The sequence below is a fragment of the Mytilus galloprovincialis genome, chromosome 2, assembly GCF_965363235.1.
Source record: "Mytilus galloprovincialis chromosome 2, xbMytGall1.hap1.1, whole genome shotgun sequence".
NCBI classification, from domain to species: Eukaryota; Metazoa; Mollusca; class Bivalvia; order Mytilida; family Mytilidae; genus Mytilus; species Mytilus galloprovincialis.
The window spans coordinates 97,245,750-97,269,090 of NC_134839.1; the positions used below are offsets into that span (position 1 = coordinate 97,245,750).

The following is a 23,341-nucleotide window of genomic DNA, read 5'->3' on the forward strand; positions in this document are numbered from 1 at the left end:
GTTATAAATATGTTGTATAAAGTACTGATATGACTTGCAGTATAGATAGCGGAAGTAATTAGTGTGTGGAAGGTTTAATATAATGCTATTGATTGGTTTAAAAATATATATAAATAGGCGTTGGAGGAACATTCAATTGACAATTTTAACCACTATATCTAAGCAAGCTAAATAGTATTAAAAAACAACAGTTACAACCAAATGTATACAAAAGGCAAAAAAATCCAAAAAGTATTAAATTAGCTTCCGTTTCACGATTAATTGTTTTAACATTTTTATAATTAGTGAATCTACCTTTGAATAAATACTATATATTTCTTTTTATTCCCTTTTAATTTTTTTCTTCTTATTTGATTGATTTCATATATCCGAAAGGTTTATGAGAATGAGAGTTAGATGAAAACCTCCTCAGTGTCATCTGTTAGAACACGAACTCGAACGATAAAGATATGGTGGCTCCGTATCTATTGTCATTTGTTTTCAGTAATTAAACCTATATAAACCATAATACCACGTCCTGTTGGAGAACTTTCCTGATATCAAAAGTTCTGTTTAGGACGGGGATCTCGTCAAATTGTTCTATTCTCCCATAAGTTGTTACACAAATTAATGTAAACAGTATTTTCTACTAATTTATCAAAAAACCCTATCCCAAGACACATCTAAAATAAAGACATACTTTTCTTACTATACAAATTCGTGGTTTCTCTGATTTGACAAATCTTCCTTGAGGCGATTCAATAATGCAACCCAGTCAAACGCGACACAAAGACTAAAATACTGTTTAACTTTAAATTCAAAAGTAAACAATAAGTGTATATATGAATATCATATCTATATCATTAATAATGTTATAATACAAATTTTAATTTTCAGTGAATGTACAGGGTCATACAAGCCAAAGAACGTACCTTTGTGCATCGTCTCGTATTTTTACTTGACACATATGTATAAATAGTGATCGGTCAAGGAAAGTATATATGATAATCATTTCTCAAATGCAAATTTAAATAATATACAAACCTAATATTAATAAGTGGTTTTGTTTTATGAACTTGAACGTCACATATTGGACAAAACTTGCTGCTATCTAAATATCGTACAATACAGGTCTTGCAAACTGAAAAGAGAAAAACATATATCTACTTAAGGCCTTTATTACTACAGTATATATGTCATTAAATGTAAAATATTCGTGAATCAAACAAGCAACAAACTTATTTTCTGTCGGCATTTTTACTCATTAAATTATATCAAGTATGAATTAATAATTACTACATAATAAATTAAACGATAAATCATAAATAGTGTTACAAGTGCAGCAGTGGATAAGTATTTCTTATTATTTGAGAATTAAACTTTCAGAAGTCTATACAAAGCTTATGTCAATATTTTCATGATCATGCAATACATTGTGTCTACCGTATATTTAAAAACTATAGACCTTAACAGATACTTTATTTAAATACACACATAAATATACGATAAGGCATCTTGGTCATGAGATACTTCACTGTTAGCACTATCAATCTAATAATTTCCGTATCAATGCTTAGCTTACATTGATTATTTTATATATTTTTACCTATATCAACATTTACGTTTATTTGTGACACTATATGTTACATGCGTTAATCAATTTGTCTACTACTTCCTTACAATTGTTTGTTAAACTTGTGTCGGTTGTTTGCCTATATATGAACAAAATATAATAAAACGCTATTTGTTTTAACAAATCAACTTATATCTTGCTAATTATATTTTGTTCAATATAAAGGTAACGACATCTTCTTCATTATTATGTACTCTTTTTGTTATACCAAGAATACTAATCGCTATCACTTCTTTTTTTTAGAGAGAGAGAGGCTGGAGAAATATACTGGTTTCTTAACAGTTTTTGGAATACAACATAATACACAAAGAATCGCACGTATTACCAAATGTATAAGTAAAACTGACTACACTAGCCAGCAATACCTGAGCCCTATGGAAAAAAGACGTACAAACGCGAGAACAAACAGACAACATAAGGTAAGAATGGTTGAAACAGTTGGGAAAATGGTTTTTGCAGTTAATTTCTGAATTTGTACAATACTTAACAAATACAAAATGCTTGAAATGAGATAAGCCATAAGGCATAAATATCTATGAGACAGCACACCAACAAACACAGGGGTAAAGTCATGCTTGCCAATGAGACAGTGCCCTCATAAAACATAGGGGGTGAGCTAGAACATCAACAAAATTAATATAATAAATTGAAGATATTTTTAAGTCAAGCATCCAACCTTAAAGTTAAACTCAAAGTAGTCCAAGCTTTGAATTTAATCAACATATACTATACAGAAGATATACCATCAATACAAAATCACTATACAAAAACAAAACTGATGAAATATGATAGTAACGTTTATACCTTGGTATCAAATTTCTGTTTACGATTTAATCAATATATAATATAATTCATATTTCTTGTCAAATATAATAAGAACTAAGTCAAGTGTCTGCCCTAAACCGTACTTCATCGTTTTTATTTATTTAGTTATTTATTTATTTTTTCATTTATTTATATTTGTATTATTATTTATTTATTTATTTTTCATTTATTTATTTTTTTTATATTTTTTTTTTTTTTAATTTTTTTTTAAATTTATTTATTCATTTTATTCATTTATTCATGTTATTCATTTATTCATTTTATTCATTTTATTCATTTTATTCATTTATTTATTCGTATTTTATTTAAGTATATATTTATTCTTTCATTATTATTCATTTGTTTATTCGTTCATTTATTTTATGTATCCATTTATTTCTATTACGTTGTTTAAAATAAGATTTTTTTTGGAAAAACACATACAATTAAAGTAGGAAGAAAATTACTGCTAAAACTATACAGAACGATCATATATTCTGAAGACACAAAAAAGAAAAGCAGTAAAAATAAATAACTATATAATTTTTAGCCAGAGCTCATGTTTTCGATAGATTGCTTTAAACTTATCAAGCAAGTATTCGTTCGACATCACACCAATCGATCTAAGCATCACACTGGTTAACCTAATCAACATCACACCGGTTAAACTATTTCAAACTCCACACAAATTAGCATATTCAACAACATCAAAACGTTCAGGCCATTCAATAACTATTATAGAATTTGAAAAACATCACGTGACAAGTGTCAATTGATTAGGTTAGTTTGTTCATAGCTATTCAGTTGTTCGGTTCTAAATCCTTGGCTTTTAAATATTTGGCTCTGAGCGTTCCTGGTGAAGGTTTATACAGAAAAGCGCTTCGGGTGCATATACCTTATGTTGTTTTTATTTTAGACTAATTGTACAACATGTCACTGCAAATAAAAAACACTATATGACAAATATAGAATGCAAACCTGCAAAGAAAATAACTGGAAACGATTTGTTATCTATGAATTATTCATAGTATTCGAAAAGTAACATCTAAAATAACAAACCTATCTTTATGTTTTTGATATTTATAGCCAGCCAAGTGTGTTTGTTTTGATTTATTATCATAACATACAACTGACGTTATGGACTTGTTGATTGAAATTATTTGTTAAGTTGTAACAATATACTTGGCTGCGTTTATTATTAATCTACAAACCAGAGAAAACTACATCAAGTCTTGTGTTTAATTCAATGATTCCCTTTCATACAATTAAACTGAAACATTTATTTAGTGCATAAATATAACATCATATATATTGGTAATAAATATAAAAACCATATATATTGGTGATAAATATAACACCATATATATTGGTGATAAATATAACACCATATATATTGGTGATAAATATAGACACCATATATACTGGTGGTGAGCCAAAGCCATTCACGATTTTTCAACATTTTCAAAGAATGAACAAAATAAATAATATGTACTCTTTTATATATGCACATTTTTCTATATGACATAATTTCAATTGCATGAAAAGAAAAAGAAATGCTTAATTCCTATTACATAACCTATTTTTTTATTCAACCTAATTATTGACTTTGAAGCAAACAATTACGGTGTAATAAAAATATGTTTATTAGATTATTTCCCTCGACTCCTCCTGTTTCAATAGTCAAAAGTAATCTTTCGGATATGGCCACTCTTTACTAAAGGATACTGTAGGAGGTCTGGTGTTTAAGAACCAGGATATAAAATAGATTGGGAAGTTTGATAAATTGACAAATAAGTCATTATACAATATTTATCTTCAGAAAAATGCCCCGGATTAAGTGCTGACATCATAAGTATCAAAAATGCATGAGAAAAAAGCTTATCACAATCATTATGAATTGAAGTGTACTTGTGATGACTACCGGTTATGAAGTTTCTAAAGGATGTATACGCAGTTATTCTCTCTAAAATACCAGTGTAATTGGCAATATATATTATAGCTTTTGGTTTTCACAAGGAATTAGAAGATTCTGCATGCATGATCGGTAGCATCCACAGACACTTATTAACATATGTATGCATTCATAAATAATATTTGGTGAGAAGTTTCAAAAGGGAATATGACAGATTTGAACAAACAGATCTTGCTTTATTGGATGAGAACAAATGTGTTTCAATCTAGAACAGAATATCAGAAACGAAAATTTACCACGTCTTTTGCATACTCCAATTTTCAAATTATTTTGTAAAGCAAGTTTATTAAATATCACAGATATGTATTTCAAACACGTTCATAAATTCTGCAACAGAAAAAAACGTATGCTGTTTGATATCAGGTTCTATAATTATATTTTAATTTGATTTTATTCATCGATTAATAAAGATCTTCCTTCATACTTAATAAACGCAGACAATATGTCATTTCCTTGACCATTAAAGGACAGTATAATAACAAATCGTATATGTACATCTAATATTTTCCTATCAGATTCGAATCTGGTATCCATTCACACATTGTTCTGTAATGTATGATTGTCATACTATATGAAATTCCGCACACGAGCGAAATGGAAATTCATGTATGCAAAAAACTATAATCAATTTGGACAAATAGTTGTTCCTCGTTAGTCGAGCATCAATAAAGAGATTGTTGAAATGCGCATCCTGTGCAGTAAATAAGGTAACGTTAATGGTATATTAATCCGGATTACTGTTCATAATTGTTGTCAATTCAAATCTATTTTTTGTGTCGTGTGAACGAGTACAAGAGATAACAATATCTTTATCAGATGTTGCGTAGTTAGTTGAAAAAAAGTGTAGAATTGGGAAGTAAAAATATTAATTATGTAAATAACAGCTAAAATCCGATAAAATTCATTTCTCAGGAATGCATGAAACAAAACAAAAAATGAAAATATACCTTAAACTGTGAATAAAAAGAATTAGATATATTCCTGCGTGATAATGAAACGGAGGCATGCAACTGTTCGGTAATAATTGCTTGAATTAATTTAACTGAATACAAGAGGGAGTCGTTTAATAAACTTTAGAATACCTTCAAACATGGTGTTGTATAAAACAACTTATGGAATTGAAATAACATAATACAATACAGAATGATCTACTTGAATGATTACCGTAGCCCTGCAATGTGAAAAATATATGTTAACAAAAACGATGTTCCTTTGAAGTGATGATTGTTAAATATGATTATGGTATGTTGAAATAAACCTATATTACTTGACCACACAACTTAATTACATGAAGACAGGTATAAATGATAGCCAGAAACTATAATCTACGAAATAATGCTTGTATTTTCGCTTTCTTCAATTCTAATTTTATGAATTGCCATTATTTATTTGAAAAAAGAGGTACAATGGTTTCTTATATATAGACAGTAGAAAAAAATACTAAAATTGTAAATTTATCTATGGAATTTTGAAGTGGATTGGCAGTTGGTTTTAATACTCATTCCCCAAAAATCAATGCTTACTGATCATCAGCGTTTGTTTAAAAGGTTTCGTCGTCCAACAGTCATACTCTTTCAAATGGTTTTGTAATTAAGTGGTTGTCGTTTCTTGATGTGCTATATATTTGTTTTTCGTTATTTTTTTTTTTGTACATATATTTGGCCGTTAGTGTTCTCGTTTCAATTGATTTACATTTGTCATTTTGGGCCTTTTATACCTGACTATGCGGTATGGGCTTTGCTCGTTGTAAAAGGCTGTACGCTGACCTATAGTTGTTAATTTCTATGTCATTTGTGTTTCATGTGAAGAGTTGTCTCATTGGCAATCATACCACACATTCTTCATATATGGTTATACATCTATGATTTAACTAAGTCACTTTTAACTTCAACAGATTGTAACTACATAATTGTGCCTGTATTTTAGAGGGTTGTTATATGGAAAATTGCATGTTCCTAACTCGTACATGTTTTCTAGAACGCAACAACATGCAAAATCTGAATTAAGGTAAACATCATACCATAGAGCCGACTGCATGTCTTAAATAAATGTTTCATGTTTGTCAAATGATGAATTTTGTTTTCTATTCTTTATACTCGGAATAACTAATCGAAGAATTCAAATTGAGAAAAATATTCAACGAGTGACCGAACAACACATTAATTCACGAATGCGCGTAGCGCATGAGTTAATTATCAGTGTTGTTCGGTCACGAGTTGAATATTTTACGATATTTGAATTCTTCGATTAGTTATTCTTTTTATTACATTGGCAAAATGGCTTTTTTTAACAAAAAAATAATGTAAAACATGTAAGGAACTATATCTTTTGTTTACGCATTCACAATTTGTTTTGATCCGCCGTTATCGACGTCTCGACAACACCTATTGTTGTATGACGTCAGAGAGTGAAAAAAACACGTTTATTTCACATGTGAAATTATAGGGTTTTTTTTAACTGGGAAATCAATGTAATTTATTGCAACCAATGTAATAAATCTTTTTAATGGATTAAACATTTCCGATTCTTACATACGTTTCGATACAATCGACGAGCCATTTTCCTCGTTCAAGACGACATTTATTTATATCAACATATCATTCTTCCTTTATTTAAGGAATGACTGTAATATTTTTTATGTTATTTCGAATAGACAGATAAAATATTACAGTCATTTCTTATAATTTAATTCTAAATTCCATTTTAAACCGTAGAAAACCATGAAAAAACGTTGATGACGTCACGGTCGCATGACTAAATTATGTCTATGGGCTGATAACAAAATAACGTCAGCCAATCAAAAGACGCGTTACATCCAAAATTAAATTATTTGCATATGAATATTCTAGATTTGAGATTTGAGATTATTTATGTTTACATTTACTAAATATAACTTGCATGTTACCTCAGTAATTTTTTTAAAGTCATTTCTATTAGATGTTTATGAAATGTTAATCTTTGCGAAATACGTACATTTCCTACGTCCGTGTAATTCACGATTTTCCTTAGGCAGTTAAGTTGTACACAATTTAAAAAAAAAAGAAATTGGCATTAGAACTAATAGAAATGTTCGACGCAATAAACATTGCCTTAAAAGTTAGTATATGTTCATATGTTCACTTTGAATGAATTGAACAATATTCATCTTTTGAATTACTATATAGGTAATAATTATTCTATAATATCAGGACAGTACTTCCTAATGCTATCCGTGTAAGTTATTAACAGCTATATTAATCCCTTGAAAATCATATAATCATCGACAATACAAATAGCTTTTATTTGATAATTTAATTTACAATCTGCTATAGAATTCCAATATCACGATAATCTTAACCATATAACAGTTGAAAGCCTTTATGGCATTGCTACGTACAGTTATCGTCTGCGCCAACAATATCGGAAAACTGTCAAAACAGATAAACTTACATGAATGTAGACATTCTACGATCGTTGTGGCATCAATCAGGTAGCCTCCACACAGCACGCATACCAAATGCTCTCGTAGATGTCGAAGACTTGTCCTCTTTGGTCGATGTGCCATTGCGCAAGCTGAAATATATGATACATTTTAATTCTTGTGGTGCATGTGTGTAATAATATTTTAAATGAAGGTAACATGTTTAACGAGTAAAATGTTATTAATGACCACCAAAGGTGTCAAGAACTGACAGCGTGTAATAAAATGTGGGCGGTACAATAATATTTCATATCAACATTACGTAACTTGGTTAACAATTGTTTAAAGGTCAAGGTTAGTCATTATAGGTCACATTACAAACCCAAAAGATAGAAATGATATTGTAAAAATGGAGATAATATATTTTAAACCACGATCAGCTATAAAAAGTATTTTTCCAAGACTGTAGTCAAGTGAATAATTTACAAAGAAAATATCAATATAGAAATGAGTGAAGAGTAGAATCTAGTACGACTCTCTAATGATACTATAAAAATCCTTTATTCTCCTGACTTGTTCAAATTAAATGTGAGAATACACAATTCAACTGAATCAAATAAATAACAAATCAGTTAATGCATTAACGCACTTTTCACTATAAACTATATATATAAACTACGAGATGAAAAATACGTATTCTTATTTTGCTTGTTTTTTTTCCTCGTCTGTTATTTATTCACGAAATTTTTAATCATATAATGACTGGTCTTTTTCATGTAACGTGTTTTGTATCTGTATTTTCCGTATCAGAAATAAATGAGAAAGGAGATTTGAGAAAATATGTGACCAACCATTTATTATACATTCAATTTAATTTAAAGTTTCCTTATTTTAATTTCGTATTCCAGCGCTTTGCACCATTATGCATTTATTGTTTTATCTATTAGCTGTTTCATTCAATCAATTTATATCTATTTCCTGGTTTCACAGTCAATAAACTATATATACTTTGTGTCAATATAAATCACAATAATCGTTATTTACATCTTATTTTATCCAATAACAGTCAAAGTGTAGCTTCGTGTACAAAATAGAAGATAACCCACTGTACTGAGTGTTTTTTCATTGTAAAATAAGATAGTGTTGGTAATTGGTGAATTATACATCGCACTTCTGATGTACATTAACATTACCAGTGATGTAATCAAGGGAAATAGAAATGGCATCTGTATGCGCATCTGGTGAAGATGTATTTCAATAAAGGAATACATTTCACTTTATCGTGTGTAACATATCGCCTTCAATCCGCTTCTCTAATTGATTTTATACGTAGTCAAATCGTAAAACATCACTTCTATTCAGTGTGGTTATTGATCCTTTCCTTTATAATTCTGGGGAAGAGATTAGAAGGACAATATGATTGATTGGCCCTCACATTCCTACGGATTATAGGCAGTGCAATGATAACGACAAAAACGGTTAGTGCACTCACCGAACGTTGTTACCTGAACGATATTACACTATACAAAATCTAACAATCTTGTAACACATAAGACGTAATACGATCTCCAGCTACTGACGTAAATGTTTGTAATATTAGTTCCGCACCATATACACACCGTATATAATGCGGAACTTCAGATAATATGGTGAGAACAATACAAAAGTATGGATGTCGTTCCTTGATAAAATACGGACCAACTTACGATGTTACTTTGCCTCAACAAATCAATAATTTCTTCTTGTATATAAGATAACATAAAAGTCCAAACCGGCCGTGCAAGCTGAAGGGCTGTTTAGTCAGTCAAGGTCGTTAAAAACTTCAATTTGTTGTAAACCGGGAGCTTGGCTAATATATATTCTTATATGCAACAATTAATGTATACATCTGCGACATACACAATTTCTTCGTAAAGAATGAATATTTTCATAAATTATGTAAAGCTTCTATTTACGTTTTGTAGTCACTCTGATTTTCCTATGCAAAGTCAATAAACGAAAGAAGGGAATTCGACTGAATTTTGAGATAAAATAGTCAAAATATTTTTTTGTAAATTTACCGCAAAGTATTGTTTTTTTCTAAAAGCTTATCATAGAAAAGCCACAATTAAATAGTTTTTAAAATTTCATTAATAAGATATTAAGTAACAGCTGGGACCAATAGATATGTATTAGTCTCAGGTTTACGATGAATGGTAACATCTTATTTGTTCCGAGATTAATTTTGTATAATATAGTGTCTTTAAAAAAAATCACAACCCTGTGTCTCGCCTGCGATTGCTGTCAGTGCATGCAAAATTTTAGCGATTACCAACAGATATTCCATTATTAATAAAATCAAGGAGGCTGTTCTTGGTAAAATAGAGAGAAAATTTCAAAAAAAGTATGACAAAAATACCGAACGCCAAGGTATTTTTATTTTACAAAACGATATTTTTTTTTAATTTGATGTGTATAAAATTCACCACTTAACTTATGCAGGGAAGACTAATATTCTTTTTTTCCTAATATTTTTCTTACCACACATGCATCAAATTATTATATTTATTAAGTTTAATGGAGAAAAAACTTCAAATTAGTTTTTTCCTCTTCTACTAGATCAAAATATGTATTCAGAAAAAATACCTCGTCGTTCCCTCAATAAATTACAAAAAAAAAAGAAAAATTCTAACTTCTTGAACAAGTTTCTGTACACTTCCACTCTGTGCATTCAAGGGTGATCAGCTAAAACATCTATACGGTATGAGGAACAGTTACAACAACTGAACCAAATGCAAATGTCCAATTTTAATATTACATTTCAGATCGATCTACTGAACTGTATAATTGTAATTGTTATATTATACGAAGGAGAAGACTTCATAAATTGGTGAACATTATGTCCGATCCTATTTGTATCTTTGAGTAAATACAATTGTAAGCACATTTTTTACAGTGTAATCGTTATAACTTAACAACTATACAAATATTTCCCAGTGGTATTAATATAAGTAACTGTATTATATATATTTGGGAAGAGACTGTACATGTATTTACAAATGTATAAAGGGGGGGGGGGGGGGTGTCAACATTAAACATAAAAAGAACGGGGCATTTTAATGTGAAATATTTATTCAATATTATACAGATGCATTCAAATACCAAATGCCCTCAAATGCAAAATAAACCGAAGTATGTGAAGCGAACAAAATGCATATAATTTAGGGTCAGTGGTTACTTTGAGAGGTAAGCTACTCATTAGACGAATCTTTTTACGAACATACATCATAGTAACTTATTTAGTTTCCTACAGAACTAAACTCGAGCGATGGGCAAATATCTCAGTCAACGAAGCATGAAAAGTAAGTCAAGATGGCCTTCTTTTGTAAGAATGTATTGTTACATTCCCATATCCTTTAAATTGTACAAATACAACAAATAGTAACTGAGCACTGACATCGGACGTATAGGTTGTTTATCGAAGTTTTAATCTTGTAAATCGAAAATGTAATTCGTACAAGTCAATGAACTTGTTGATCAAATTGGCGTATCGTTTGTGTGCTTAGGTTGCTGTCATTTGACCTTGTATGTATATCCTTATATATTATACAGAACGATATACACAACACGTTTAATGCCAGCCAATAACGACTACATAAGTAGCATACATGTTTTGAATATGCATAAATGTTAGCGACTTTAATAGTACCATGCACATAGATACGACACACGAGTGTATGCCATTAAGTATGGAACGCCAACACTGTCTTATTATGCCCATTTTTCATTATATGTTGTGCATTTACCTTTATATGATGTGCATTTACCTTTATATGATGTGCACTTGTCATCATATGATGTGCAAATATCCTTATATGATGTGCAAACATCATTATATGATGTGCAAACATACTTATATGATGCGCATATATACTTATATGATATGCAAATATACTTATATGATGTGCAAATGTACTTATATGATGTGCAAACATTCTTATGCGATGTGAAAATATGCTTATATTATGTTGTAAGATCCTTATATGATGTGCAAATATACTTATATGCTGTGCAAATATACTTATATGCTGTGCAAATATACTTATATGCTGTGCAAATATACTTATATGATGTGTACATATCATTATATGATGTGCAGTTTCCCTTATATTACGTGCAAACATCTTTATATGATGTGGTTGTGTCATTATATTATGTGCTTGTAATCTTATATTATGTGGTTAGGTTTACTTCATTATATGATGTCGAAACGTCATTATATGATGTGCTTTCATCGTCGTTATGGTCAATGAACATGATTACGATTAGAATGATTACTGTCTACGTCATAACTGATTCCGATCTGCGTCTGCGGGGTAACCGTTACTACTAATTAGGATCAAATCTGTTGCTACCGTTTGGAAAATGGTTGAGACTTGAGATAAACCTTAGCATGTTAGTACCTCGTTTTAAGATGCAAAAAAATCACATCTGATATTGTTGGAAAATTGTAAAAAATATATATGAATTGCAAAGTTTTGTTTAAATCGCAAATCTTTAATAATAAACATACGGAGTCTTCAATACGGTTAAGGTTATTGAATTGAATAAATAATTCTTTTATGTCATGCTATATGATCGTTTTAACGAGGGAAGGCATTATATTTGTCAATTTCGGTATACCTATAGTGCCTAACAAGATTGTGTGAGGGAATTCGATGTTTGCTATACCACTGTTCATTTCAACACACTTTATGACAATACTCCTGTACAAATCGAAATGAAATTTTTTGCAGTGTTTTGAGAAATGATTTTGCTTTGTAGAAACGTATTGTTTTCGAAACATTTTATGTTTTAAAAGGATAAATTTTCTGTATAAAGTCAATAATTATGTGGACTTTTGAAGCCCAAACTTTGTACGGCCTTAAATACATAAATGAAAGATAAAAAAACTGTACCAATACAGAACGACATGTTAATGAAATTATAGCAAAACTTTTGGTTGACAAATTTTTATTCGTTATCGCTAAAAAATAGATTTTGAATATCTTACATTTTCTCCCTACCCAGTTTACCCCTATTACTTATTATAATGTGGACCGGTCATTGTTATTAAATATTACGCAATTTGATTGGGTTAAGTTATAATTGGTTTACCTTCAAACTGTTTATACTTTTCATACATGACTATTGATTAAATCAGGACGTGCATACAGTAACTAAAATGACCTTCAAACTGGACACTGGATGAGTCCATGTTATGTTTTATCAATGAAAGTATAGGTATGAAAGGTAAGAAATGCCAATTCTCCTATTTTCACAAAATTTTCAAAATACACAGTAAATAGATTATTTTTTAATAGTCAATTGCGGAGAAAAACAGAAAAAGTTTTCAAATAAGACGTTTTATTCCAATCAACAAGTCATTTTTCGGAGAGAAATGCCGAAATACACTTTACACACCGCTACGCTAGGTAAAATTATTATTCATCTTTTCAAAAAAAACAACATTTTTCAGTCTCATTGGAACATGCTAATTACAATTAATCCCAAACTAAGTAAGTCATTAAATAAAGTCAAAATATGTCCGATCTACCTATTTTTAGAGCAAAAAAGTCAATACGATCGTTTTAAGGTCAATTTCGTCTACCTCACAAAATCTTGTTAGGCACTATAACGTTAGCAATTTTTCTATAAGAAGATAATACACGAAGTTTAGTATTTTCATTTATGTAAATATTGCCTTTCTGATCATGGTTAGCTGTTCGAGTTTCTCTTTATATATTCTCAAGATAGACACAAACAATTGGGAATAAATCGGACTCTGATAGAGTAATGGCTCATATAAGGAACCGGTCATTTGTAATAAAAAAAAGAGGGGATAGGAAAAGTGGCATTCAATTTTATATAGTTATAAATTTGCCGCGGTATAATGTTATGGCGAATTCTTCGTCAACCGTAGGCATCAATATTTACGCCTCGTTTCGCTCATCTGAATTGTTAAAACCTGAAAATTTAGTTTCAACAATTTCTTCTAGCAGAGAATTTTTCACCTGATGCTATTATTGAATGAAGGTGTGGTAAATATTAATGAAACCACAAACGGCAAATCCAAACTAATATAAAAAAGAAGATGTGATATGATTGCCAATGAGACAACTATCCACAAAAGACCAAAATGACACAAACATTAACAACTATAGGTCATCGTACGGCCTTCAACAATGAGCAAAGCCCATACCGCATAGTCAGCTATAAAAGGCCCCGATAAGAAAATGTAAAACAATTCAAACGAGAAAATTAACGGCCTTATTTATGTAAAAAAAAATGAACGAAAAACAAATATGTTACACAAAAACAAACGACAACCACTGAATTACAGGCTCCTGACTTGGGACAGGCACATACATAAATAATGTGGCGGGGTAAAACATGTTAGCGGGACCCCTCCCTAACCTGGAAAGTGGTATAACAGTGCAACATAAGAATAAACTAGTTCCCTGAAGTCGCAAACGATTTTCATACTTCAGTACTTTGATTATATATGTTCTTGTCTATACCTTGCAAGAAAAGATTTCTCTATTATTAGTTATCAAGATAATAGCCAATAAAACAACAAAACTCTGAAAAGCCAAAACTGCCCAAAAAGTACCTTTACTATAGAGTATATTCAGACACATTGCACTATTTGTTTTTTTTAAATCTATTATGTTTCCAGGATAAACGCAAAATATTAAAAGCCGCTGCCGTAAATCTTCACTTTGGAAATCCAAAACACCACTCTCTATATGTAAGAGAACAACAGGTCTCAGTAAAAAATAAATAAATGCAGTGCATGTTTTAAGTTCATTTAGACACCAGATTAAAAACGCTCAATTCTCTGGTTTTGTTGGATTGATACACACCTTCAAAAATTTGAAGGCTGAAATGTCATTGGCTGATGTAATATATACAAGGACAGAAAATAAAATGACGTGTTGTCAGATCCTTGTATCCAAAGCTGAAACAGATGATCTGTACATTATATATTAATAAATAAATGTGTTAGACACCGACTCTAGTTTGAGGGAAGGAGCACGTGTATTTCCTTTTTCGAAATTAAAAAAACAACAAAAAACATGGTTTATTTTTTTTTTAAGTTTCATCATTGTTTTATTTTTTTCCTCATTTTGAATAGAAACAAACTATTTCGCTTCCCTTCTGAAATAGATAAAATCTCTTTCAAGAAATTTAGAATCAAACGTTTAAAAAACAACTTGCCCCCCACCCTCACATAAAAATATCAATGGTCGGTAAGTTAGCCCTGTTTAATTGAGTCTAGAGGTGAATACTAGTATATGAGCGGCTTCCCACGAAACCTTTTATATTGCGGGTTACTGCATGTCTAGTGGTGGTACTTTCGTCGTAGTATGTTCGCCTTGAGTGAGAGAGGTCGTGGGTTCGAACCCCGGCCGGGTCAAAACCAAAGACTTTAAAATTCTTATTTACATGCTGCTTCCCAGCTAATTATATAAGCACGCGGGATTAAGGATTAAGAGCAAAAGCTGGTCGGCTCGGAATCAGAAAAATGTGTCCGGGTAAGGTGAAATACATGTCTTCCTTCGGAATGCTTCCTTTTGAACTAGCATGTTAAAAAGTCCGGCTCAGGGTGTCGGTCTAGTACAAAACAGGGTTAATATTCATACCACATCAAAATTGAGAATGGAAATGGGGAATGTGTCAAAGAGACAACAACCCGACCAAATAAAAAAACAACAGCAGAAGGTCACCAACAGGTCTTCAATGTAGCGAGAAATTCCCGCACCCGGAGGCGTCCTTCAGCTGGCCCCTAAACAAATATACTAGTATACTAGTTCAGTGATAATTTACGCCATACTAATTTCCAAATTGTACACAAGAAACTAAAATTAAAATAATACAAGACCAACAAAGGCCAGCGGCTCCTGACTTGGGACAGGCGCAAAAATGCAGCGGGGTTAAACATGTTCTTGTACGAATATGCATATATCAATTTGCTGCTGGACCTCAAGAATCCACCCATAATCATCTATAGTTGAAACTGTGAAATATATGCACAAAAAACATGATAAAAAGCTGCACGTTAATGTAATACACCGAGTTCAGGTTCATTCCATATCTCCTTTCATCCATTTCGGGTGAAAGTGATGGGCGCTGGGTGGTCGAGTGGTTACATTGTCATTTCGTGGCCTTTTATAGCTGAATATGCGGTATGGGCTTTGATCATTGTTGTAGGCCGTACGGTGACCTTTACTTGTTAATTTCTGTGTCATTTTGACCTCTTGTGGAGAGTTGTCTCTTTAGCAGTCATACCACTTCTTCTTTTTTATAAGTAGTCGAACTGCTGTATCACTAGCATGTCAACCCTTAGGTGTGCGATTTCAAATCCCGCACGTGGCAGGTAAGCTCGATTCCAATCTTAATTGACCAGAATTGTATGTTTTCCAAACGAAGGTCAGGGGGTCTCTCCGGGCACTTTTGCTTTCTCCACCAATATAAACTCACCGCCACGAAATAGCATGAAAGTGTTGAAAGTTGCGCGAAATAACAGTCAATCAATCATCCATACCGGTATACTTATGGCCTCTAAATCTATATAATAGCAATGTCAATGTATGACATCAGTATACAGAGATAAAAATAATAACTATTTACAGTATATACAAAACAAGAGAGAGAGAGGTTTCAAAATTACTAAGCCAGCTGGAGGACAAACGCACGTGTTTATATATTTTTTATAAACGAACAAGCTGAAGTTGACATTTTACAGAAATCTTATACATCCTTCCTGTTTTCAAGTTTTCGTACATGGCTTAAAGCCTTATCGGATAAATGTTTTTTGTCATATTGAAATTTCCCGTTTTAGTAACAACAATACCCAAATACTAGTAGTTATATTGTTTTATCATCTCAATGTTAGTATCATTGGTTCATTCAACCTATGCCAACATTTTGATATTTAGGTATGAAATTATGTTAAAAAATGTTGGCATAGGTTGAATAATTTGTTACAGATTAAGTATTATAAAAAACATAAATTAATTATGGGCTAATCAATCTACAATCAGTTTAAACCTAGCGTTAAAGTATACTCAATATACAATTTCTTTTACAAGTACTAGTTAAAATATAGATATTTGTTTGTGTTGATGATCTCTATTTCATAAAGGAATTAGTTTAAAATTAATATAATGAAATAATGGGGGGAAAAGGATTTTATAATTTCTATTAAAGGAACAATCATCTAGTCATATACAAATATAGCCTTTGCATGAGGTCGATACAAGGATATATTGACCTGAAAGAAGTATATTGACTGAGGACGAAGTCCGAGGTCGATATACTTCTTTGGGTCGATATATCCTGTATTGACCTCATACAAAGGCTATATTTGTTATATTATTAATTTCCGACCATGTTTGTATGGAAATCGTCATTTAGGTTTGTTGGAATTTTATAGATATAACATTGTCTCCTTGACAATAACAACATATGAGTTGTTATTTCATTTACTTTTTTTTGGACATCTTATGCATTTGAAGATTTTTTTTTTCGTCAAATAATCGATCACAGATATCATTTGTTTCAAAACGTTAAACAATATCCTGCAATTCATTACATGACGTCACAAAGTATATCGGTTTTTAGATATTCTAAAAATAACTTTGCAATATGCTTTTTGCCGGTCAATATGCTTTTTGCTATCCGCCGTTTTCTCTCTACCTTCGAAAATATAGTTTAACATGTGACTATCCCTAAACGAATCAAATTTGTTAAAATATACGAATTAATAATATTATTAAATATCTATCAGTATCATTCTCATGAAAAATATAAATATATATGATCAAAATATTACATTTTTGTCCTTAGTGGGTTTCACAAAGTGGTCCTAAAATGACCTAAATTTGGACATCTTTTAAAGTTGGTCACAAAGTAATGACTACACGAGAGTTTGTTTATATAAATGACACTCATTTTTTATATTAATTTTGCAAATTATCTTATAATTATTATCTGATTATCAATTTGGATGATGGAGTTCCAAATTAGAGACACAAAATTTAACCATAAATCTCACAACTCAATATAATGAATAAAAACAAACACGGAGTACTTGAATTTTCTAAACTAAAACAAAATTAAAAAAAATGGTGTACTGTCCCACTAGAAAGTTACTGCCTATAAATGAACCAAAAAATCAGTTTTTTCATATATATATTTCAAATTTAATATTGCAAAATTTATTTGATTTAAAAAAGTATGTTATATTTGTATATTTTGTTGCTTGTTGTAGTATGCTTCGTATAAAATAAAACAAAATATTGAACAAAAATTAAAAATTTGCACAAATGAAATTTCTTTTTGTCTCTTTTCTCTCAAGTATTGTTATATTTATGTGTTTAATTTTAGAAATTTAGTCTATTTTTTTTATAATAATTTAATATTTATTTCAACTCAATTTTGCTTGTAACCAGGGTTTTATTTTTTTGTCTTTTTAGAATTTTCTAATAATTCAATTTTTTCTACAACTCAATTTTGCTAATACACTATTTTTGTTTCTGAATTTTTAAAGAGTAATATTTAATGCTAAAATAGACTGACTGTATTTTACCTTTAATTAATTAATAATTGTTATAACAACACCTATTGCATTTTGTTTGTAGGCATAGGTTGAATATATTTTTATCAAATGTTGGCATAGGTTGAAGACACCGTATCATTGTAAGAAAATCGGAGATTTTTTGGCATCCGTCCAAAAAAAAAACTCACTAAGACTTTAATTTTGACAACTTTCCTTTCAAGTTCCAAGCCTTACAATAATCATGGAAAGCATTTAGTTGAGTCTGCAGGTCCTGTGCTGTTTCAGCCAACAACACCGTGTCATCTGCAAACAATATAACAAAACACTTAAGATATATTTCTAATTCTCTTTCCAGATCTTCTGGTATAGTTCTGTTAAGTCATGTAATATTTCTAGTCACTAAGAAATTATTTTAGTCAATCAAAAGTAAATAAAATAGGAAAGGTGATAAGTTTTCTCCTTGTCGAACACCATTGTCACAAGCAAGCAAAGTATTCCGAATTATAATTACTATTTTGTATCATCGGTACAGCGGATATAGCTTTGTAGGTACTTCGAAGCATGAAAAACTATATACCGTACATTCATTTAACTATGCACCGTACAGAACGATTCATGTGGTCAGCTATACACAACGCTTCTTGTCGGAATAAAATATCGAAAAATAACATATGTACAAAATATTTCAATGCCAATTATTGAAACAGCTATACTTATTACGCACAAACAGTGGCCTTCTATCAGAAAAAGAGTTGCAATGAATATAGAATCATATCGGATGAGACGAGCGCCAACTTCTTTGACAAGTATTTGCACATGTTTTTAGTAAGGATTCTTGTTTTGGGCAAATAGTGAGACTAATCACCAACCTACGACCAAAACATTTCTTAAAACAACAAATATGTTTAGATTGAAGTACACATTGATATAATGTAAACAAAACAAAGATTTTCGTACCGTGTCAGAAGAAAAATCGATCACGACCCCTTGGTTAGTACCTATATCCGCTGTACCGATGATACAAGGAGACGCCAGCGAGTGGGCAAGTGTTGAAACAAAGAATGATGATACAGTAATAAGGTGGACACAGTAATTACAAAGTTAATGCTTTTTATTCTATTTTTTGTTAAAGAGACGAAAAAGAGGAACAAAATGCGAAAGACGGGCGTCACCCCATTCATCTCGGTTGGAAAATAAAAATATTAAATACCCTAAATTGGAAAAAGTGTGGCAAAGTGTGATTTTCAGTGCCCCCCCCCAAAATAAGTACCACAAAGGTAAAATCCGATCTAATTGGACGAAAAATTAAATCTAAAACACTTCATCAGGAATCAACCCCTTATATCTCAGAAATCGTTAACGCTACTCCAAATCTGTTGACATACTAGTACTAATGTTTCAGAATTTTATTAGGAATTAAAAAAATCTTTATTAAAATAAGTTGAAAATAAACAATCTGTATATGCCAATATGTGCTCATTGTTGAATACCGTATGGTGACCTATAGTCATTAGTTTCTGTGTAATTTGGTCTGTTGTGGAGAGTTGTCTCATTAGCAAAGATACCACTTTTTCATTTTTTATAATTTCCCACATAGCCATTTCGCATTTTGTGGGCACTACGTCGACTAAGCTTGCAGTCTTCGAAATTGGGTATTTTCTCACATAATTGGCGTTTTCTGTGGAAAAAAGATTGGTTCAAAGACAAATTAAAAGTCCTATCACACATATTTCCGACTTGGTATGGTTTTAGAGGAGTTGCGACTCAATGAAATCGGTCTACTCCTTTAGTAGCACAGATTATATGATATACTAGATGTAATATCATTGTACATATTCAATACTACATTATACATCTTACCATTTACAGATTAATATTATTCAATAACATTTTATAAAACAAACCATCTCGCCATAGTATGCATCAGTAGATAATTGTATAGCTATTGTTATGAAATATTTTTGAAACAGACTGTGATTTCAATGGTGTCTTTTGCAATAAATAGAAATAAGCAGATGTGGTATGAGAGCCACTGAGACAACTCTCCATCCAAGTCATAATTTGTAAGAGGAAACAATTATAGGTCATAGTACGACCTTCAACACGGAGCCTATGCTTAAACCGAATAGCAAGTTATAAAAGGCTCTTATTTGTTATCATTTTCTCCACAGCCGGAGATTTCTTCAACTAGCTCCTGTATCAACTGATTTTAATCTTCAACCGAAATGTTTGAAACGTTGATTTTGTTAAATTGCTTTGTCTCATTTTCCCTATAATTTGCACTTTCGCTAGCGATAGACACATATTTGAGCCGGGTTAATAATTTACAGAAGCAGATCGGAATCAGTTATGACGTAGACAGTAATCATTCTAATCGTAATCATGTTCATTGACCATAACGACGATGAAAGCACATCATATAATGACGTTTCGACATCATATAATGAAGTAAACCTAACCACATAATATAATGACACAACCACATCATATAAAGATGTTTGCACGTAATATAAGGGAAACTGCACATCATATAAGGATATGTATACACCATATAAGGATCTTTGCACATCATATAAGTATATTTGCACATCATATAAGGATCTTTGCACATAATATAAGGATCTTTGCACATAATATAAGTACATTTGCACATCATGTAATAATGTTTGCACATCATATAAGAATGTTTGCACATCATATAAGAATGTTTGCACATCATATAAGTATATTTGCACATCATATAAGGATCTTTGCACATCATATAAGGATCTTTGCACATAATATAAGTACATTTGCACATCATGTAATAATGTTTGCACATCATATAAGAATGTTTGCACATCATATAAGAATGTTTGCACATCATGTAAGTATATTTGCACATCATATAAGTATATTTGCACATCATATGAGTATGTATGCACATCATATAAGTATGTTTGCACATACTATAATGATGTTTGCACATCATATATGGATATTTGCACATCATATAAGGATATTTGCACATCATATAAAGGTGTTTGCACATCATATAATGACAAGTGCACATAATATAATGACAAGTGCACATCATATAAAGGTAAAAACACAGCATATAAAGGTAAATGCACATCATATAAAGGTAAATGCACATCATATAATGAAAATGGTCATAACAAGACAGTGTTGGCGTTCCATAATTAAGTATCTGATATAACTTGTATATGTTCGACATAAATACCGTCAGTAAAAGGTTACCCGCTATCTTTGGATTGGTAGAAGGAGCTACTGTATGGACTTCCATACTAAACATAACTTATGAGAAACGTAAAAACTATATTTAAATCAAAATTGAAATTATGTGAACAATTCCGAATCAAGATACCTGTAATTAAAACAAGATACTCCGGAACACAAGGTTTCATTTCATTGCGTGCTTTCCATTTATAATTGCTTTATGAATTCATCATTATTGTTCTGCCAATGACATGGAGTGCATTTGTTACGTATATTAACAATATAAATAATCGTTGAATCAATTTGTACTTTGTGTGTCAACGTTAACTTACAGTGTGATGACCGGTGAATCCAGATCAATAGAAAAGTCACTCTTGTTGTGATTAAGGTTAAACGTCAATAGTTTGATTATTTATACAAAATAAAAGTTATTTTGAAACCACAAGTATTTGCGTACTTCTTAAGTTGTCTGTTCAAATTAAATTTAAATATAACATCCAAACGCATATCGTCTTACTTTTTATTATATATATTGAGAAAAATTCATCAGAAACTTTTTGAATGATATTTCAAGATATTTAAATCTCTGCTGTATCATAATTGTAAATTGTTTGTGAAGATCTAATACATTATATGATAATCTATTTGTGAAGATCTAAGGGACGACATCAAAAGATCAATGTAAGATAAAAAAAAACTTAATTCAAATAGTTTTGGGGTGGGGGGTTGAACTGCTGCAAGATTTGGTTATCCGACATTGATTTTTACATATATCCATATGGGTCAATCAATTTTTCCCAAATTAAGTTAATAGGGGGGTAGGGGGGTCAGTGAAAAAACTATTTGAATTAAGTTTTTTATCCTTCATTGAACTTTTGATGTCGTCCCTAATACATTGCATGATCATCTATTTTTTATTCCATTCAAACATTTTCCGTGTTTTCGTTATGGTCCTTGCACGATTATTCTTTTAAATATAGTATTTGATTTTATATATGTATTTAAAAGAATGTATAAGTCGCATTATTGTAACTTTAATTTTGCTTATAGTGACTTAATTTCATATTGTAATTTGGTATCCAGTAGAAAAATAAATTCAGTACGGTTCATTTTTTTCCCGCTAATGCGACATTGCAACAATTTCTTACGAAACCTTTTTCATATGCATTTTTCTTTTTGTTAAATCAATAGACAAAAACATAATTCATGTATTTCAATGTATTGTTATTTCTTGTGAAATTAAAAACTCGCGAAACGTTGAAAATATTTAACAGTTTAATGGGAGACGGTTAGATACTTTTGCATTACCAAAATTCATATTCACACTTTAAGTTATGTACACTATCTAAGCATAGAGCAATTCAATGATTAACTACTGATCGTTATATATATATATATATATATAATCGTTTAATAATAGTTTCAAGACCCTTCTAACAATTCATTTATCTTAATCTATTATGTTATGTTGTGTACTATAAAAAAAAAGTAAGCGAGACTGTCTTGATTTCTTGCAATACTATATACTATATAAAACACTATCATTTTAGAAAAAATATACAAGTTTATAAAAATAATACTGATGAAAGTCAGTCCTCCAAGTTATGTTACGTTTTGTTCACACATGTGCATGCTTATGAACACATATATGTAATTGTAAATATATATTTTTTCTATGTAACTATGACATGTAGTTTTGTGAGAATAAAGTTCATTCATTTTCATATTCGACGTTGCCAACATTAAGTTTCG

At 30.6% G+C, this 23,341-nt stretch overlaps 1 protein-coding gene across 2 annotated transcripts in view; it reads right to left on the reverse strand.

The window, feature by feature from the left end:
- Positions 1-23,341, reverse strand: part of LOC143065022 (uncharacterized) — a 48,822-nt gene that overhangs the window by 15,043 nt on the left and 10,438 nt on the right. For both annotated transcript variants that reach the window (XM_076238298.1, XM_076238299.1), the window contains exons 2-3: positions 7,818-7,940; positions 1,024-1,120 (exon numbers count right to left, since the gene is read on the reverse strand). In XM_076238298.1, coding sequence (XP_076094413.1) covers positions 1,024-1,120; positions 7,818-7,932 — 212 coding nt within the window. In that variant the 5' untranslated portion in view covers positions 7,933-7,940. The remainder of the gene's footprint in view (positions 1-1,023; positions 1,121-7,817; positions 7,941-23,341) is intronic.